This window comes from Callospermophilus lateralis, chromosome 19, assembly GCF_048772815.1.
Source record: "Callospermophilus lateralis isolate mCalLat2 chromosome 19, mCalLat2.hap1, whole genome shotgun sequence".
Taxonomy (NCBI): Eukaryota; Metazoa; Chordata; class Mammalia; order Rodentia; family Sciuridae; genus Callospermophilus; species Callospermophilus lateralis.
In genome coordinates this window covers 7,399,157-7,413,936 of record NC_135323.1, presented here as the reverse complement: position 1 = coordinate 7,413,936, position 14,780 = coordinate 7,399,157, and the positions used below count along the sequence as shown (strand labels likewise).

The window sequence follows — 14,780 nt, the reverse complement described above, 5'->3', positions numbered from 1 at the left end:
TGCTTGGGGTCCTGGACTAGGTGCCAGGGGTACCCCTTTATTGCAAATCCCTGTAGGCAGAGGCATCCCCTGGACCCTTTCTCCTATGCATTGTGATTGGTGGCCATCTCTTGTAGGCAGGGTGTTCCTCACAGCACACATGGGTGGTATCAGCAGGTCATACTGTGCTGCCTACTGATTGGCAGGTCTCCTGCCCAGGGCCATGGATAGGGCTGCCTTGTGGCTTCTGGGGAGCCGGGCTGGGTGAATGAGGTCTCACGCAGAGCCCAAGAGCATGGTATGGGACTGTGGCCTTTCCTATTAGTTTGGAAGTGCCTTATGATCTGAGTGGTCACCTGGGTTGTATAGAGTGCATCTGTCCTGAGAAGTTGTTCATGGTAGAAAGTGCTAGATCTGATGGCGACTGCTTCAGGGAGCCATGAGCTGGGACTCACAGTCCTGATCTCTCTAAAGGTGATGGCCCGCCCCCTTTCCCTGCCTCCTGAGCTGGAAGAAAGGGATGTGGCTGCCTACTCAGCCTCTCTGGAGGATGTGAAGACTGCAGTCCTGGGGCTTCTGGTCATTCTTCAGGTGGGTGCTCTGCTAGTGGCCTCTTCCAGGAGAGTGTCACAATCAGCTCTTATCCATTATAGTTGGAGACTGTTCTTTAGAGGTGTGTTTCCCAGGAGATCTGACCTCCCAGGGTCACAGAGGTATGGTGGTTACAGCAGGCATAAGGTCCTGACTGGACAAGAGGCTGCAGGGGTGAGGTAGGGGTGAGTTCTGTGTTGTTTGTACTGTGTACTATCTAGTCTGTGTGGAACTGCCACAGTCTGGGCAGAACCACCTCCTGTCCTTGTCCAAATGCTTGCCCTTGTTCCTGCCACAGCAGCTGAGAAGAAACCAGCTGTTTTGATTGGCAGGATTGTTTTCTTGGGAGTGATTTTCAGGTCCCTACAATGTTACTTCTACATGGTATAGAACTTGTTTATAGGGAATAGTTGAATGGTTTTTCCCATATCCACAGAACTGGGCAGTCATCGTCACAATTTTAGAGTGTGTCCTTCACCTCTGAAGAAACCCCATCCCTATTACCTGTTAGTTGCCATTCCTCCTGTAGCCCCCACTTTCTGTCTCCCATGGATTTGCCTGTTCTGTGCATTTCACATAAGTGGATCTGTTTCTTTGTGGCCGTCCTAGGTAGTGTGAAGTGGTGTCTCACTATGGTTTTATTTTTCCCTGAAAGCTAATGACATTTATCATCTTTTTTTGTATGGTTATTGGCTAGTTTCTTTTTTAGAGAAATGTCTGTTGTGAGCCTTTTTTTTTTTTTTTTTTTGGTGGTGGGGATTGAATCTAGGCCCTTGGGCATGCAAGGCAAGCACACTACCAACTGAGCTGTATCCCCAGCTCCTCTTTGTCCATTTTTTTTTTTAACCTTTATTTCACTTATTTATTTTAATGTGGTGCTGAGGATCGAACCCAAGGTCCTGCATGTGCAAGACGAGTGCCGTACCACTGAGCCACAACCCCAGCCCTGTCCATTTTTTAACAGTGCCATTTGTCTTCCTATGACTGACACGTGAGAGTTCTATGCTTTCTGGGTGCAGGTGCCACATTAGGCAGATCACCTGATTTCCTCATGCCACTTCTGTCCCTGGGCATGGTGCTCAGGTGCTCCTGCACCCCACAGGCTCCTGAGCATCTCTGGGGCCGTGGCCTCTCATGTCTCTACACAACTCTCATCCCCACATGTCCCCTGCCATACCCTCATGTCCCCTCACCCCATTTTTCCTCTCATTTCCCTACATATCCCCTCTTGTCCTTACATATCACCTCAGGTTCCCCAAATGTCCCCAGACTGCCATTGCCTAGGTAGGACAGCTTTCAGGCTTTTCTGGCTACTGCACCTTGATTAGTGATTTTCAAGTCCCTACAATGTCACTAGTATCTTTGCCAGTGTCATTATTTCATAAGGTACAATATTTGAATCTGTTAGCTGAAAATTTTCTAGTTCATAAGGTGCTGGCAGTCAGTTAGGTTCCTGCAGTGCTTGGTGTAGTGGACTTTTATTTTCTGGCATGCAACTTTAAAGCAGTGTCTGGTATCATCTAGTTAGCTCCTCTTAGGATCTCATCCATGTGGGCCCATGCTATGTGCTGCCTGACCTATTGGGAAGGGGAGTGATGGCCTCATGGCCTGGATGAGCTGGAAGCCTCTGACCTGCAGAGGGAAGGCAAAGTATTCCCTTGCCCTCCCTTGGGAATTGCCCTAAGGCCCAACACCTGGCTTCAGGCCTGAGCTGTTTCCTGGTTGAGGCAAACTGCCAGACTGCTTTTCTTTCTTTCTTTTTTTTTTTTTTTTTTTTTTTAAATATTTTTTTTAAAGAGAGAGAGAATTTTTTTTAATATTTATTTTTTAGTTCTCGGCGGGCACAACATCTTTGTTTGTATGTGGTGCTGAGGATCGAACCCGGGCCGCACGCATTCCAGGCGAGCACGCTACCGCCTGAGCCACATCCCCAGCCCGCTTTTTTTTTTTTTTTTTTTTTTTAATATTTATTTTTCAGTTGTAGTTAGACACAATACCTTTATTTTATTTATTTTCTTATGTGGTGCTGAGGGTCATACCCAGGGCCTCGCACATGCTAGGTGAGCACTCTACTGCTAAGCCACAACCCCAGCCCTGTTTTCATTTCTTTTTAAAAAAATAATTAAAAACCTCAGTGAAGGGAGACTCCACCTTCTACCCAAAGGGCTTGGCTGAGACCCCATGTCCCTCCTGGCATGGCTCGGGTGTTTTTGTATCAGTTGCTCGAAGTGGGGACAAGTCTTTGTGTGTTCTGTGGGAAGGAGCTGTGGAGTGTGAGTCATCTTTTAAAGAACTACAGTGATAGGGCTAGGGGTAGAGCCCAGCTGATAGAACTCTCAGCTGGTGGAGTGCTTGCCTCCCAAGCACAGGACCCCAGGTTCAATGCCTAGCAACACACACACACACACACACACACACACAGAACTGCAGTGATGGTTTCCAGGCAACTGCTGCTTACCTCCAAGGCTCAGAGATCACAAAGGCCCCTTAGGTGCTTGTGCACCTGCAGCCTTTGGCCCAGCCTTGCCACCCCATGCTGCTGGCAGCACCGAGGGCTCTTGCCCTGGCCTCGCCTGTCACCTGTCAGGGAGAGCTCAGGGTCTCAATTGCTTGTGTTCCTGTGGGATGATGGGCCCAGCACTTAGGGATAGTCCTGCAGCACATACACCTCTCATGGGTCTACCTTCATTAGTCTGGCTTTACCTTGCAATGTCTGGATTCTCTCTTTGGCACACAGGGAAGGGGTTTAGTTGAAGCTGCATGGTATCCTATTGGACAGGTTTTCCTAAATTACCAACCAGTTCTCTGCTGATGACACAGACTTGGTTGTGTGGAGAGACGACCTCTCGTATGGTGATGGTGGTGGTGAGGGGCATTTTTGGAAAGCATGGCAGATGCTGCCTTCAGCCTGCAGAGAGGTCATCTACCTCACTGGGGTGCATCTTCCTGGCATGCTCTTACCCTTGTGGTGATTGGTACCTTCTCTCCACAGACCAAGCTGTATACCTTGCCTGCCAGCCATGCCATGCGTGTGTATGAGATGCTTGTCAGCCACATCCAGCTCCACTACAAGCATGGCTACTCCCTGCCCATTGCCAGTAGCATCCGGCTACAGGTACAGCCAGGCTGGTGTGGGTGATTGATTACCCAGAGGCCCAGAAAGCTGACTCAGACTCAGCAAATATGGTGCCTGTGGGCTGGAGAGATGGCAGGTGGCCCCAGGAGGGACCCTCTGCAGGCTCTTCTCATCTTGGCACCCACTGTGGCCACAGCCTCCCCATGATTCTCTGCCCTTTCTTTGTAGTGCCTGTGTTTCTGTGGTTTATCACTCTGAATCAGGTGGTACCCTGGGAGGATGGCAGAGAAAAAGAAGCACCCTAACTTCCTGGGTTGCATGTGGCCCTGATGTTCCTGGGGCTACAAGATCTGTCAGTGGCCTGCAATATAGGGCATGGGCTGGACAGAGGGAGGTTCAGGAGAGGGCTGGGCTAGTCGAGCTGCTCTGACTTCGCTCTCTGGATGTCACACCAGGATGAACGGAGGTCACTGAGATGGAAGCCCTGACCCCTCCAAGAGCATCTGCTGGAGAGGGTGGCCCCATGTCGTTTTATGGGGGAAGCAACAAGACCCTGAGCAGAATTTATGGCATTTGGGGATGCAGGTCACTACCCCAGGTGGCCCCATCTGCTGTGGGGATGTTTGCTCCAGGGGCTCTAACAAGAGTTCAGGCTCAGGGTCCATGGGTTGCCGGGTCAGAGGGAAGCATATCTGCCCTGGCACTGGACTTCTGGCTGAGGCAGAGGTGTGGTTCACTCCCTGGCAGGCCTTCGACTTCCTGCTTCTACTGCGGGCTGATTCGCTGCACCGCCTCGGGTTGCCCAGCAAGGATGGGGTTGTGCGGTTCAGCCCCTACTGCCTCTGTGACTGCGCGTATGTGCCCATGTCCTGGAGGGTGTCAGAATCATTGGGTTGGAGGGGAGCTTGTGCTGTCTGTCAAGAATGGGTGTGTGTCTGAGGGACCATCCCAGAAGGGGTTGTAGTGGTGGGTTGGGTCGGGGGGACTGTCTGTTCTAACCTGTATGGCAGGGTATGACCTCAGTTGCTTGTCCCAATTGCTTGTGCAGGGAGCCAGAGTGGGGCTCTGAGAAGAAGGCCAGCGGCCCCCTTTCACCTCCCACAGGGCCACCTGGGACTGTCCCCTCTGGCCCTACCGTGCGGCTTGGCCACCTGCCCTACTCCCTGCTCTTCCGTGTCCTGCTGCAGTGTTTGAAGCAGGTGAGAGGGGCCCAGCTTCAAGCTCTGTTGGTTCAACTGAGCTGCTAGAGGAGTTGCTCTGAGGGCTCCAGATTCTTGGAGTCAACATACTTGGGAGACCTTGGGAGCTTTGCGTGTGTCCAGGTTTTGGATGGGTAGGCACAGCACTGTAACTATAGATCTGCATGCTCCTTACAGGGAGGAGGGTGCAGTTGTGTCGGGGAGCATTTGCCTGGCAGGCTGAGGCCAGTCTTGAAAGGTGAGGAAGGTTCTAGTGGCATGAGTAAGCAGGGCTTGGAAGCAGGTAGGTGTGGTTCTGGGTAGCAGGTTGTGCTGGACCAAGATGCAGAGATGGGATGTCAAAAGGCTAGTAAGGGGATGGATAGTAGGGTATAGATTGGCAGGGGCTGGAGAGAGGGGTGGACCTGGGGTATAGGTGTTGGCAGTGAGGTCCTATAAGAGACTTCCCAAGAGTTTTCAGCACTCTGCTTGGACTTGGCTCTGGGTAGTGGCTGCTTCCTCAAGGAGGTTAGGCTGGAGGCTGCAGCTTATGTCCTCTTGTTGCCCTGGCCTTGGGTTGATGCTGGTTGTGTGCCAGGGATCGTGGCCTGTGGACTTGCTGCTTTCCCGGTCAGCTGTCATCGTAGTTTCTCTTCTGCCACACCTTCATTGTTAGGGAAGTTCAGCTGGTGCTCAGGGTGCGCACTCTTGAGGCCCTGGGTACAGTGCTGTAGGCAAGTGGTACCTGGGCCATGTTGGGCAGATGTGGGGAGAATAGAGCAGAGATGTGGAAGTCCTGAGGTTGGCTAAGGAGGGAGGAGCTGCTGGCTCCCTGCTGGGCTCTGCTTACCTGGTCTCTGGAGGGCAGCCGCTACAGAGCAGGCTGACAGCCACTGGGGTCTCAGGGGCAGAGGCCAAGGCTTGCCAAGTCCCTGTGTGCTGAGAGAGTGTACTGTCCCAGATGCAAGTAGCCTCAAGCACTGACCTTTCATCTTCTGTCTCCAGTGTCCATAAAGCCCTACCCTCTCCCTGACCCTGCCTCTCCCTCTAGGAGACCGACTGGAAGGTGTTGAAGCTAGTCCTCAGCAAGCTGCCTGAGTCGCTGCGCTACAAGGTCCTCATCTTCACCTCCCCATGCAGTGTCGACCAACTGTCGTCTGCCCTCTGCTCCATGGTAATCCCACCCAGCAGGTCCTGTGCTGACCCCTCCTACGTCACACACAGTGGACCTGGTATGGTGAGGTGGGGGCCACAGTCCAGTCTCCTTTACAGGACAGCAAGCCTCTGGCAGGAGTTCATGCCATCCACAGCCTACCAGGCAGACCTTGGTCTCCTCAGGCCTGGGGCCCTTGTGTGCAGTGCACACTATGCCTGGGGCCTGTGGGACTGTGGGAGTGCAGGGGACCCGTTCTACTCCCAGTTTATGGGGCATCAGAGGTCCCTGATTAAGGACATGTTTCTGAGTATTTGTCCCTTCTCCCCTCTTCCCGTGACTTTTGGGTCAGCTTCTGCCTCTCTCATGTCACAAGCAGGTCCTTACCTGCTTCTCTGAAAAGGCAGACCCTGCCAAGAAGAAAGCAACTATTGGCCCAGGCTCTGCTGGGCTCCCCAGCACCCTCTGCCCCACTAGGAGATCTGGCCACTGGGCAGGGGGTTCATGGTAGGTTGTCTTGGTCATTAGCTCTCAGGTCCAAAGACCCTCGAGCGGCTCCGAGGCACCCCCGAAGGCTTCTCCAGAACCGACCTCCACTTGGCGGTGGTCCCGGTGCTGACAGCTCTGGTCTCTTATCACAGCTACTTAGACAAAGCCAAGCAGGTGAGGGATGGTGGGGGAGGAGTACGATGGTGTCTGGGACTTGAGATCCTGTCCTGAGCCAAAGAGATACACTGCCTCCTTCATGGACTGGCTGCTAGGCCAGAGCCAGGTGAGCTGGCTCTGTTTCCCACTTTGGCCATTTGTCCCTGTCTGCTGGCCAACCTGAAACTACAGGTGTCTGAATCCCTGGCGTTTCTGAACTCTCTGGGGGGTCTGGGCTTTAATGTGGCCCTTGGGTATGCCTGTCTGGCCTCCTCTCCCCAGTAGCCTCTCTCCCTTCCAGAAGCATTCCCTGGCCTGTCCCTGCTGTGACTTTGGGAAGGATGACTAGGCCTATTTTGAACAGTGGGAAGGGCAGGCTGGGGCCCAGAGCTTCAGCTCCCTCTGTACCTACAGTCAGTGCAGAAAGCACACACAGCGCTCTTCTGGCCTGTGCTGCTGCCATCACCCACTGTCTCAGGAAATGGAAACACTGGAGAGGTCAAGAGCCCACTCGAGGTCCTTGCACCTTCACCTCAGGCTCAGGCCTGCCTCCCCAGACCCCAGATTTTTCCTGTGATGCTATTGGGAGCTCGCACTGCATTCTCCTTTCCTCAGGCTGAGCTTGGCAGACCTGTCCCAGGGTGTGCTCTGCCCCTTCTGTGTGGCTGCCTGCCATTCTGGCATTACCCCAGAAGGTAGCTGGTAGCCTCACTGCGTCAAACAGCACCTCCCCTTGGCAGCATGGCCAGCCTGTCAGGGGGACCAAAACCAAAGGGGCTTTGGGCATAGCATGTCCTGGTTTCAGGATGGGTTGGGGAGCCAGATCCTGCTGGACAGTGGAGTGGGGTCAGGAAGGACCTGATTGGAGCAGCCCACTTGTGCAGGCTGCCTGGGTCTGCTCGGCTGGTGGCTGGCTCTGTCACAGTCATTTGGGGACCATATTGAGTTTTGCCCCCAACCCCTTTGGAGCCTCCCAGAACTGGCCAAAGAGATGAGGCCTGGGGATGGACAGGATGGACAGGCCTCCGTCCCTGTGGGCAGGGCCTGAGGCGTCTTGCTTCCCGTAGCGTGAGATGGTTTACTGCCTGGAGCAAGGCCTCATCTACCGCTGTGCCAGCCAGTGTGTGGTGGCCCTAGCCATCTGCAGCGTGGAGATGCCCGACATCATCATCAAGGCGCTGCCTGTCCTGGTGGTGAAGCTGACACACATCTCTGCCACGGCCAGCATGGCTGTGCCGCTCCTGGAGTTCCTGTCCAGTGAGTGTGTGCGGCCCCAGCTGTGAACCCATGTGCTCAGTGCACATGTGGGCAAGCATGCAGGGTGGACCCTCGGTTTGGGTTGTGCCTACTGTAGTGCCTGATGCTGACCCCTCCCAGTCCCTGTCCCCCTGTGCACAGGCTGGCCTGCCTTGGGAACCTGGCCATGGCACATCCTGCCAGCTGCCTAAGTGGCCTTGGAGAGGCTGTTTCTTTCCTCCCTTGACATCATTGGAAAAATCTCCCCAACAGGAGATTCCCTTGACAGCCTCTGTCCGTCAGAGTACATACCACAACTGGGTGTTGCCACATCACCCCGCTTTGTCCACTCCACTGTTAGATGATGACTCCCGGGAGTTCAGGGTGCCTTGTCTGCCCCTTCCTGCCACCTTGTATGTATCTGGCCAATAGCAGGCCTTAGATGTTGGGGAATCAGAACAGAGTGTAGGACCAAAGAGAAGACCTCTTGGACCACATAGGGGCTTTCTAGTGTATTCTTTTTATTTTATTTTGTTTCCTACCCTGTGAAAACATAAAGACTGTTCTTAGCTTGTGGGTCATATGGGTGCAGACTGTAAGCCAGGTTTGGCCTGAGGACTGTAGTTTGCTGGGTTGGAAAGGAGAGCCCAGGCCAGCATCAGGAAGATCATGTTCAGGTGGCCCTGGCCTTCCCTGTCTTGGATCAGAATGGCTATCCTGGCTTTTAGAGATAAAGCTCAAGACCCTAGTGATACTGCCAGTGGCCATGGTCTACCTGTAGGCTGGCCTGGGCTCCCCTCACGGTGGTCCTTACATCGCAGCTCTGGCCAGGCTGCCCCATCTCTACAGAAACTTTGCTGCAGAGCAGTATGCAAGTGTGTTTGCCATCTCCCTGCCGTACACTAACCCCTCCAAGTAAGTGCTGGCTCCCAGGCCCTCCCGCTCCTTGCCGAGGCCTTGGCTCCTCTGCTTCCACCTGGCTGCTGCCCTCAGCCACCGCAGGGAGTACCAGGGCTGACCCTTTCTTCTTGCCTCAGGTTCAACCAGTACATCGTGTGCCTGGCCCATCATGTTATTGCCATGTGGTTCATTAGGTGTCGCCTGCCCTTCCGGAAGGATTTTGTCCCTTACATCACTAAGGTCAGCCCATGGAGTAGGGGCCTTTGTCTATTAGTGCCAGGATCCACTTCATCTGTGGTAGAGCAGGGACATTGGCAGGGGAGAAGGAGGAGGGGTTCATTCTGCTGAGCCTGGCTCACTACCCACCCAGATATGGACAGGACAGTGGAGCTGCCACCATCTTTTGAGTCTGTAGCTTGCCCCAGGCCTCCCATAACACCACCTCACAGCTTAAGTCTGTCCTACTCCAGGGCCTGCGCTCTAACGTCCTCCTGTCTTTTGATGACACCCCCGAGAAAGATAGTTTCAGAGCACGGAGCACCAGTCTCAACGAGAGGCCCAAAAGGTTTGGGTGTGCTATGGGTGTGCCTGGTGTTGGTGTTGGACGGGGTGGGATCCCTGTGACCACTGCGGTGTATTTAGCTGGGGCTGACCAGCTGCTTCTAGGCCAGTAAGTGGGTGTAGGAGCTGGGGTTGAAGGTGTGCCACCATATAGGGTCTGCTGGGGCAAGATGCCCAGGATTTGAGAGACTAGGCAGGGCCTACAAGGACCATTAATGCCTTACACTCACCAGGCTGGCCTGCTATGGCCTTTGGCATTTTAGATCCTGGGGATTGCCATCTTGGCCTGCCTAGGTCACAAGTATAGATGGATTTGCTGAGTTGGGGATTGGGGTGCTGGCTGTAGGTGTCCAGATTTGGGTCTCACTTCATCAGAGAAGCCCAGGGTCATGTCAGGGCAGCTGTGACTCAGCCTGGGCAGGGGAACCCTGTACACCCCCGGCTCAGCCCTGTGGCCTCTGGTTAACCCAGCCTGCAGCCAGGGCTGCTCTCTTCCTCCAGAGCTTGCTCACCTGGGGGCACGCTCCTCTCTACCATCACGACCGCTTATGCCAAGTCTGACAAAAAAGCTGTGCTAGGCCTCTGTGTTCTCGTCTGCACTTACTGAATGGCTGCCTCGCCTGCCCTCACTTCCTGCCCAGGCTTTCTTGGCTCTCCCTATGTGGGATACGACACTTTCCAGTGCGACTTACACTTAGAAGCCACTTGCTCAGGCTGCTGGGGCTGGGGCAAGGGTGTGAGTTTGACTGTCAGTGGCCAGAGTCTCCTCTCTGGGCCTGGCCATTGTGGCCTTGGTGCCTCCTGGATCCCAGAGCTGGGTGGGGACACCTGGTCAACACAGCCTGGAACCTGCCGTGCGGGCGATCCAACGTCCTTTGTTTTGGTATCATTGTGAAACCTTGCTGCTCTCAGTCGCCTTACGAGTTGTATTTTTACGCGTTTTGTTTTCTGTCTCTTCCCTGCTAACTGTCCTTTGGCATGGTTCTTTTGTTCATCTCGCGGGATCTCTCCATCTTGACCCTGTGGCCTGGGACCTTTCCTCCTCACCCCTCCAATGGCTTGTTTTCCCCTTCCCGGGAGCTGGGCTCTCTGGGGCTTGGGGCTTCCTTCCTCACCTGGTAGTTTGAGGATAGCCAGAGCCCCCAAACAAGGCTCGAATAACTCCCCACCTGTGAAAGAACTCAAGGAGAGCCCTGCAGCCGAGGCCTTCCGGTGCCGCAGCGTCAGTGTGTCTGATCATGTGGTCCGCAGGTAGCGGGGCTGTGTCGGGAGGGGGGCACAGACCTGGAGCTTGGCCCGTGAGCATCCGGGTGGCGGTGCATGGGGCTGCTTGCATGACCTTGTTGCCTGGCCAGGGCTAGAGGAAAGCCTGACCCTGGCCCAAGGGATCCCGGTGGCCAGGGGTGGAAAGGTTGCATTCTGTTCCTGAGACCTGTACAGCATGGGCCGCTGCATGGCAACCTCAGAGGCCTGTCTGGGCACCCTGGCCAGGGCAGCTGCTCTAGAAAGTTGGGCAGCCAGTGGTAGCCTCCACAGGCTTGTCCCCAGAGGGCAAGGGGTTTTTCAAATTAAAGCAGGGCCTGTGCAGGTTCAATAGAGACATTCAGTTTTGAGTTTGGCTTTTTCACAGTCCGTAGAGTAGACTTTTCTTCTTGGACTTCCTTCTGGGAAAGGTCTACTTTCTGTGATAGCTGGAGGGGAACTGGGGACTTTGGTGGAGGGGTGGTGGGCAGCTTGGGAAGGGCAAGTCAGCCCCCAGGCGTAGCCTCAATTATTTCTGCTGGCCAGACCCAGGGGCAGGCACAAGCTTTCAGAGACTGGTTCTAGGCAGCTGCCTACCTGTGGTTACCCTGCTGGCCCAGGCTGCACTTAGCAGAGGGGATGCCTGTGTCCACCTAGAAGCCCCTCCTGGCCTCAACATCCTGGGCTCTGGGACCTAGCTTCTTATTAATGCCTGCTTTGGCTCCAGCCACAGACCAGCCTCTTCTGTTGGGTATTTGGCCAGGAGTTGGGAGATGGAGAGGCATTCTGTGAGGCTCTTGTCAGCTCTTTTTTAGCAAGTCTTTAATGTGGCTAAGGGCTGTGAAACTTGTGACAGCTAAACCTACATAAGCCCTTCCCCTGGTCCCTGGGGTGTGTGGAGTGCTGGATTGGCCCTGTCTCTCACTGAGCCCAGCCCTCCTTATCCTAGATGGAAGTAGTGGCTGTGTGGGCAGAATGCAATCCTGCTCTGTTCCCCATGGTCTTTGACTCTGCATGATTAAGCTGTTCTGCTACAACCATGACTAACTCTCCTATGTGCTCGGGCAGAGGGGATGCCTGTCTCACCAATCTCTCAAATTTCTGCTCTGTCCAGAGGGCCCAGGTCTTTCTTGCAAGGTGTTTCCCTCCTCCCTGGGATGATGTGGTCCACATGGTTTGCAAAGCTGCGGCTCAGCTGGCCGCTGCACCTGGTCCTGATGGGGTCTTTTGGAGCGAGGCCCTTTTGGCCTATGCATGCATTGAGCTTTGCCCCTGGTGGTAGGTGTCTTGGCCGTTCCTGGCACTCTGACCCTGGCCATGACTTCTTCTAGCAGGATACAGACATCCCTCACCAGTGCCAGCCTGGGCTCAGCAGACGAGAACTCCATGGCTCAGGCTGATGACAACTTGAAAAATCTCCATCTGGAGCTCACAGAAACGTGCCTGGATATGATGGCCCGATACGTGTTCTCCAACTTCACGGCAGTACCTAAGAGGTGTGACCTGGGTTCCAGGGGTGGGAGGTACAGCCTCAAGCCACACCATGATGACAAGTGCAGCTGTGCAGGCCATCAGGGCCACTCTGGCCTTCAGGAGTGGTTTGCCCTGAGGCACCTCTGGGAGCCCCGCTCCAGGCCAGCTGGAAGGCGACATTATTTTGCTTTCAGGTCTCCAGTGGGAGAATTTCTCCTGGCAGGCGGCAGGACCAAAACCTGGCTGGTTGGGAACAAGCTTGTCACAGTGACGACCAGTGTGGGAGCTGGGACCCGCTCATTGCTGGGCCTGGACTCGGGGGATCTGCAGGCCAGCCCAGAGTCAAGGTGACTGCTCCTTCTCCCCCATGTCTTGCTAGCCTGGAGACCTGGGGGAGTCCTTGTTTACCCTGTACATGGACACTTCTTTCCCTAGCTCCAACCCTGGCCTGCACATGAGACAGACAAAAGAGGCGCCTGCTAAGCTGGAGTCCCAGACTGGGCAGCAGGTGTCTCGCGGGGCCCGGGATCGGGTGCGCTCCATGTCGGGTGAGTTCCCAGCTGCCTCCCTGGTTGCTGTTGTATGGGGAGGGCAGCACCCTCTGCATAGTCATGAAGTGAGGCCCTTGTGGCTGAAGGGCTTGCTTATGGTGCTAGTGTTTCGCATGGCCCTGGAGCAACTCTGGGCCTTGCCTAGCTCACCCCAGAGCTGTTTCTGCTGTACTTGAATGGGCCGTAGTCCAGGTATGTCAGGGACCCCTTCAGCTAACCTGGGCCCACTGAGGTTAGCAACCTTAGAGGGCCAGGCCTGGGGCTGAGTGCTACCACTGCAGCCCCCTGTAGACATTGGCCTGGTGCTTCCAGTCTGACCAGACCCTGGGAGGAGCTTCTAGCTCTGCACTAGTGGATTTGTACTGGGCAGGTAGTCACCAGCCCTCCCACCTGGTCCTCTGCAGGGGGACATGGCCTTCGAGTTGCTGCCCTGGATGCACCAGCTTCCCATATCCCAGGAGGCTGCACTTCTGCAGGACCACAGAATGTACCAGCTACAAAGCCGGAGAAGGCCACTGTGGGTGCCCAGGTTCCAGCACCAGAGAAGACGAATCTGGCAGCCTATGTACCCCTGCTGACCCAGGGCTGGGCCGAGATCTTGGTCCGAAGGCCCACAGGTACTGAGAGGCCAGGTGGACTACTCTGATCAGGCCTACTTTGAGCCTTGGGTCCCCCTTGGAAGGGGCCCCATCCCCACATAGTGGGATGGTTACCCTATTGCTGTGGCCACACAGAGCAGCAAGCCCAGGGCATCTGGGCTAAGAGATTCTGAAGCTGGGTCTCCAGAGGCAGTGTGTCCAAACAGGCCTGTTCTGGGTTGCACAGGCTGACATGGCAAAGCACCAAACAAGGCAGCCTGCACTGCAGAGGTTTGTTTTCTAGTCTGTAGGCTGGAAATTCAGCCAGCGAGCTGGCTCCTTCTGAGGCCTCCATCATGGACTTACAGATGTTGCTTTCTCCCTGTGTCCTCACATGGTCATCTCTCTACACATCTATATCCTAATCTTTTTCTTTTTTGGTACTGGGGATTGAACCCAGGGATGCTTAACTATTGAGCCATATCCCTAGCCCTTTCTTATATTTTACGTAGAAGCAGGGTCTTATTGAGTTGGTTAGTGCCTCGCTGAGTTGCTGAGCCTGACTTTGAACTCATAATCCTCCTGCCTCAGCTTCTGGAGCATCTGGGATTACAGTTGTGCACCACCGTGCCTGGCTCTAATCTTATGAGGATACCAGTGAAGCTGGAATAGGACCCGCTCACATGATCTCACTCCTTACACATGCTGTTTCCACATGCAGTCATCTTCTGAGGTCCTGTGGGTTAGGGTGTGATGTGGAATTCCGAAGGGATGTAACTCTTCCCATAACAGGCATCTCAGCCAAAAGGGCTTAGCAGAGGCCTGGAGCCCAGGAGGTGGTAGAAGAGGACATACAGTGCTGACCTACAAGGCTGTGGCAGGCTCCAGTTGCCCTGCAGTGTCCCTGAGATTGACCTAGAGTAGCAGAGTGCTTGGTGTCCAGCAGGGAGGACATGACCACAGCCTAAGTACAGGCATGTGCCGTTGGGGATGGCACACGTGGAGGCTGCCCAAGGGGATGGCCAGTGAGAAGTGCTGGTCTGAGACTTGAGGGATGCTGCCCTGCCTTACCCAGGGAACACCAGCTGGCTGATGAGCCTTGAGAACCCACTTAGTCCCTTCTCCTCGGACATCAACAACATGCCCCTGCAAGAGCTGTCCAACGCCCTCATGGCTGCTGAGCGCTTCAAGGAGCACCGTGACACGGCTCTGTACAAGTCATTGTCAGTGCCGGCAGCTGGCACGGCCAGGCCCCCTCCTCTCCCACGCTCTAATACAGGTGAGCTCTGGCAGGGCTACATGCAGGCCGTGAACTGCCTGACTGGGGCACGCGGTTCCCTCTGCTGAGGCCCCCCATATTGTTGTACTCGCGCATCTTCAGGGTATTGCAGGTGCTCTGGGCCCTGATGTTGGGAGCAGGCTCCCATCTGTTGAAGGGACCCTGTTTCTTAGAAACTGATTCCTGCTGTCTGCCGCTCAGGTGCTGCTGGGGATGGCAGTGTTGGGAATGGGTAGAGCTCAATGGAGCTTGGCTGGCACCCTGTATAGGAGGCCCGGGGACCAGGGCTCCAGGAGACACCACAGGCGAACACACATTTGCTTGGTTGGGGTTGGGGT

The 14,780-nt window shown here is 54.9% G+C and overlaps 1 protein-coding gene across 10 annotated transcripts in view; it reads left to right on the top strand.

Annotated features, from left to right (window-relative positions):
- The window catches only part of Tsc2 (TSC complex subunit 2), a 34,819-nt gene that overhangs the window by 14,659 nt on the left and 5,380 nt on the right, over positions 1–14,780 (top strand). For 2 of the 10 annotated variants that reach the window (XM_076840382.2, XM_076840380.2), the window contains exons 16-31: positions 454–570; positions 3,563–3,685; positions 4,394–4,500; positions 4,695–4,845; positions 5,876–5,998; positions 6,506–6,640; positions 7,690–7,879; positions 8,680–8,773; positions 8,896–8,998; positions 9,229–9,323; positions 10,442–10,570; positions 11,896–12,057; positions 12,229–12,381; positions 12,470–12,582; positions 12,990–13,202; positions 14,239–14,442. In XM_076840382.2, the coding sequence (XP_076696497.2) occupies positions 454–570; positions 3,563–3,685; positions 4,394–4,500; positions 4,695–4,845; positions 5,876–5,998; positions 6,506–6,640; positions 7,690–7,879; positions 8,680–8,773; positions 8,896–8,998; positions 9,229–9,323; positions 10,442–10,570; positions 11,896–12,057; positions 12,229–12,381; positions 12,470–12,582; positions 12,990–13,202; positions 14,239–14,442 (2,212 nt within the window). Of the gene's footprint in view, positions 1–453; positions 571–3,562; positions 3,686–4,393; positions 4,501–4,694; positions 4,846–5,875; positions 5,999–6,505; positions 6,641–7,689; positions 7,880–8,679; positions 8,774–8,895; positions 8,999–9,228; positions 9,330–10,441; positions 10,571–11,892; positions 12,058–12,228; positions 12,382–12,469; positions 12,583–12,989; positions 13,203–14,238; positions 14,443–14,780 lie in introns of all 10 variants that reach the window. The other 8 variants (XM_076840381.2, XM_076840379.2, XM_076840388.2 and 5 more) reach the window with 5 other exon arrangements.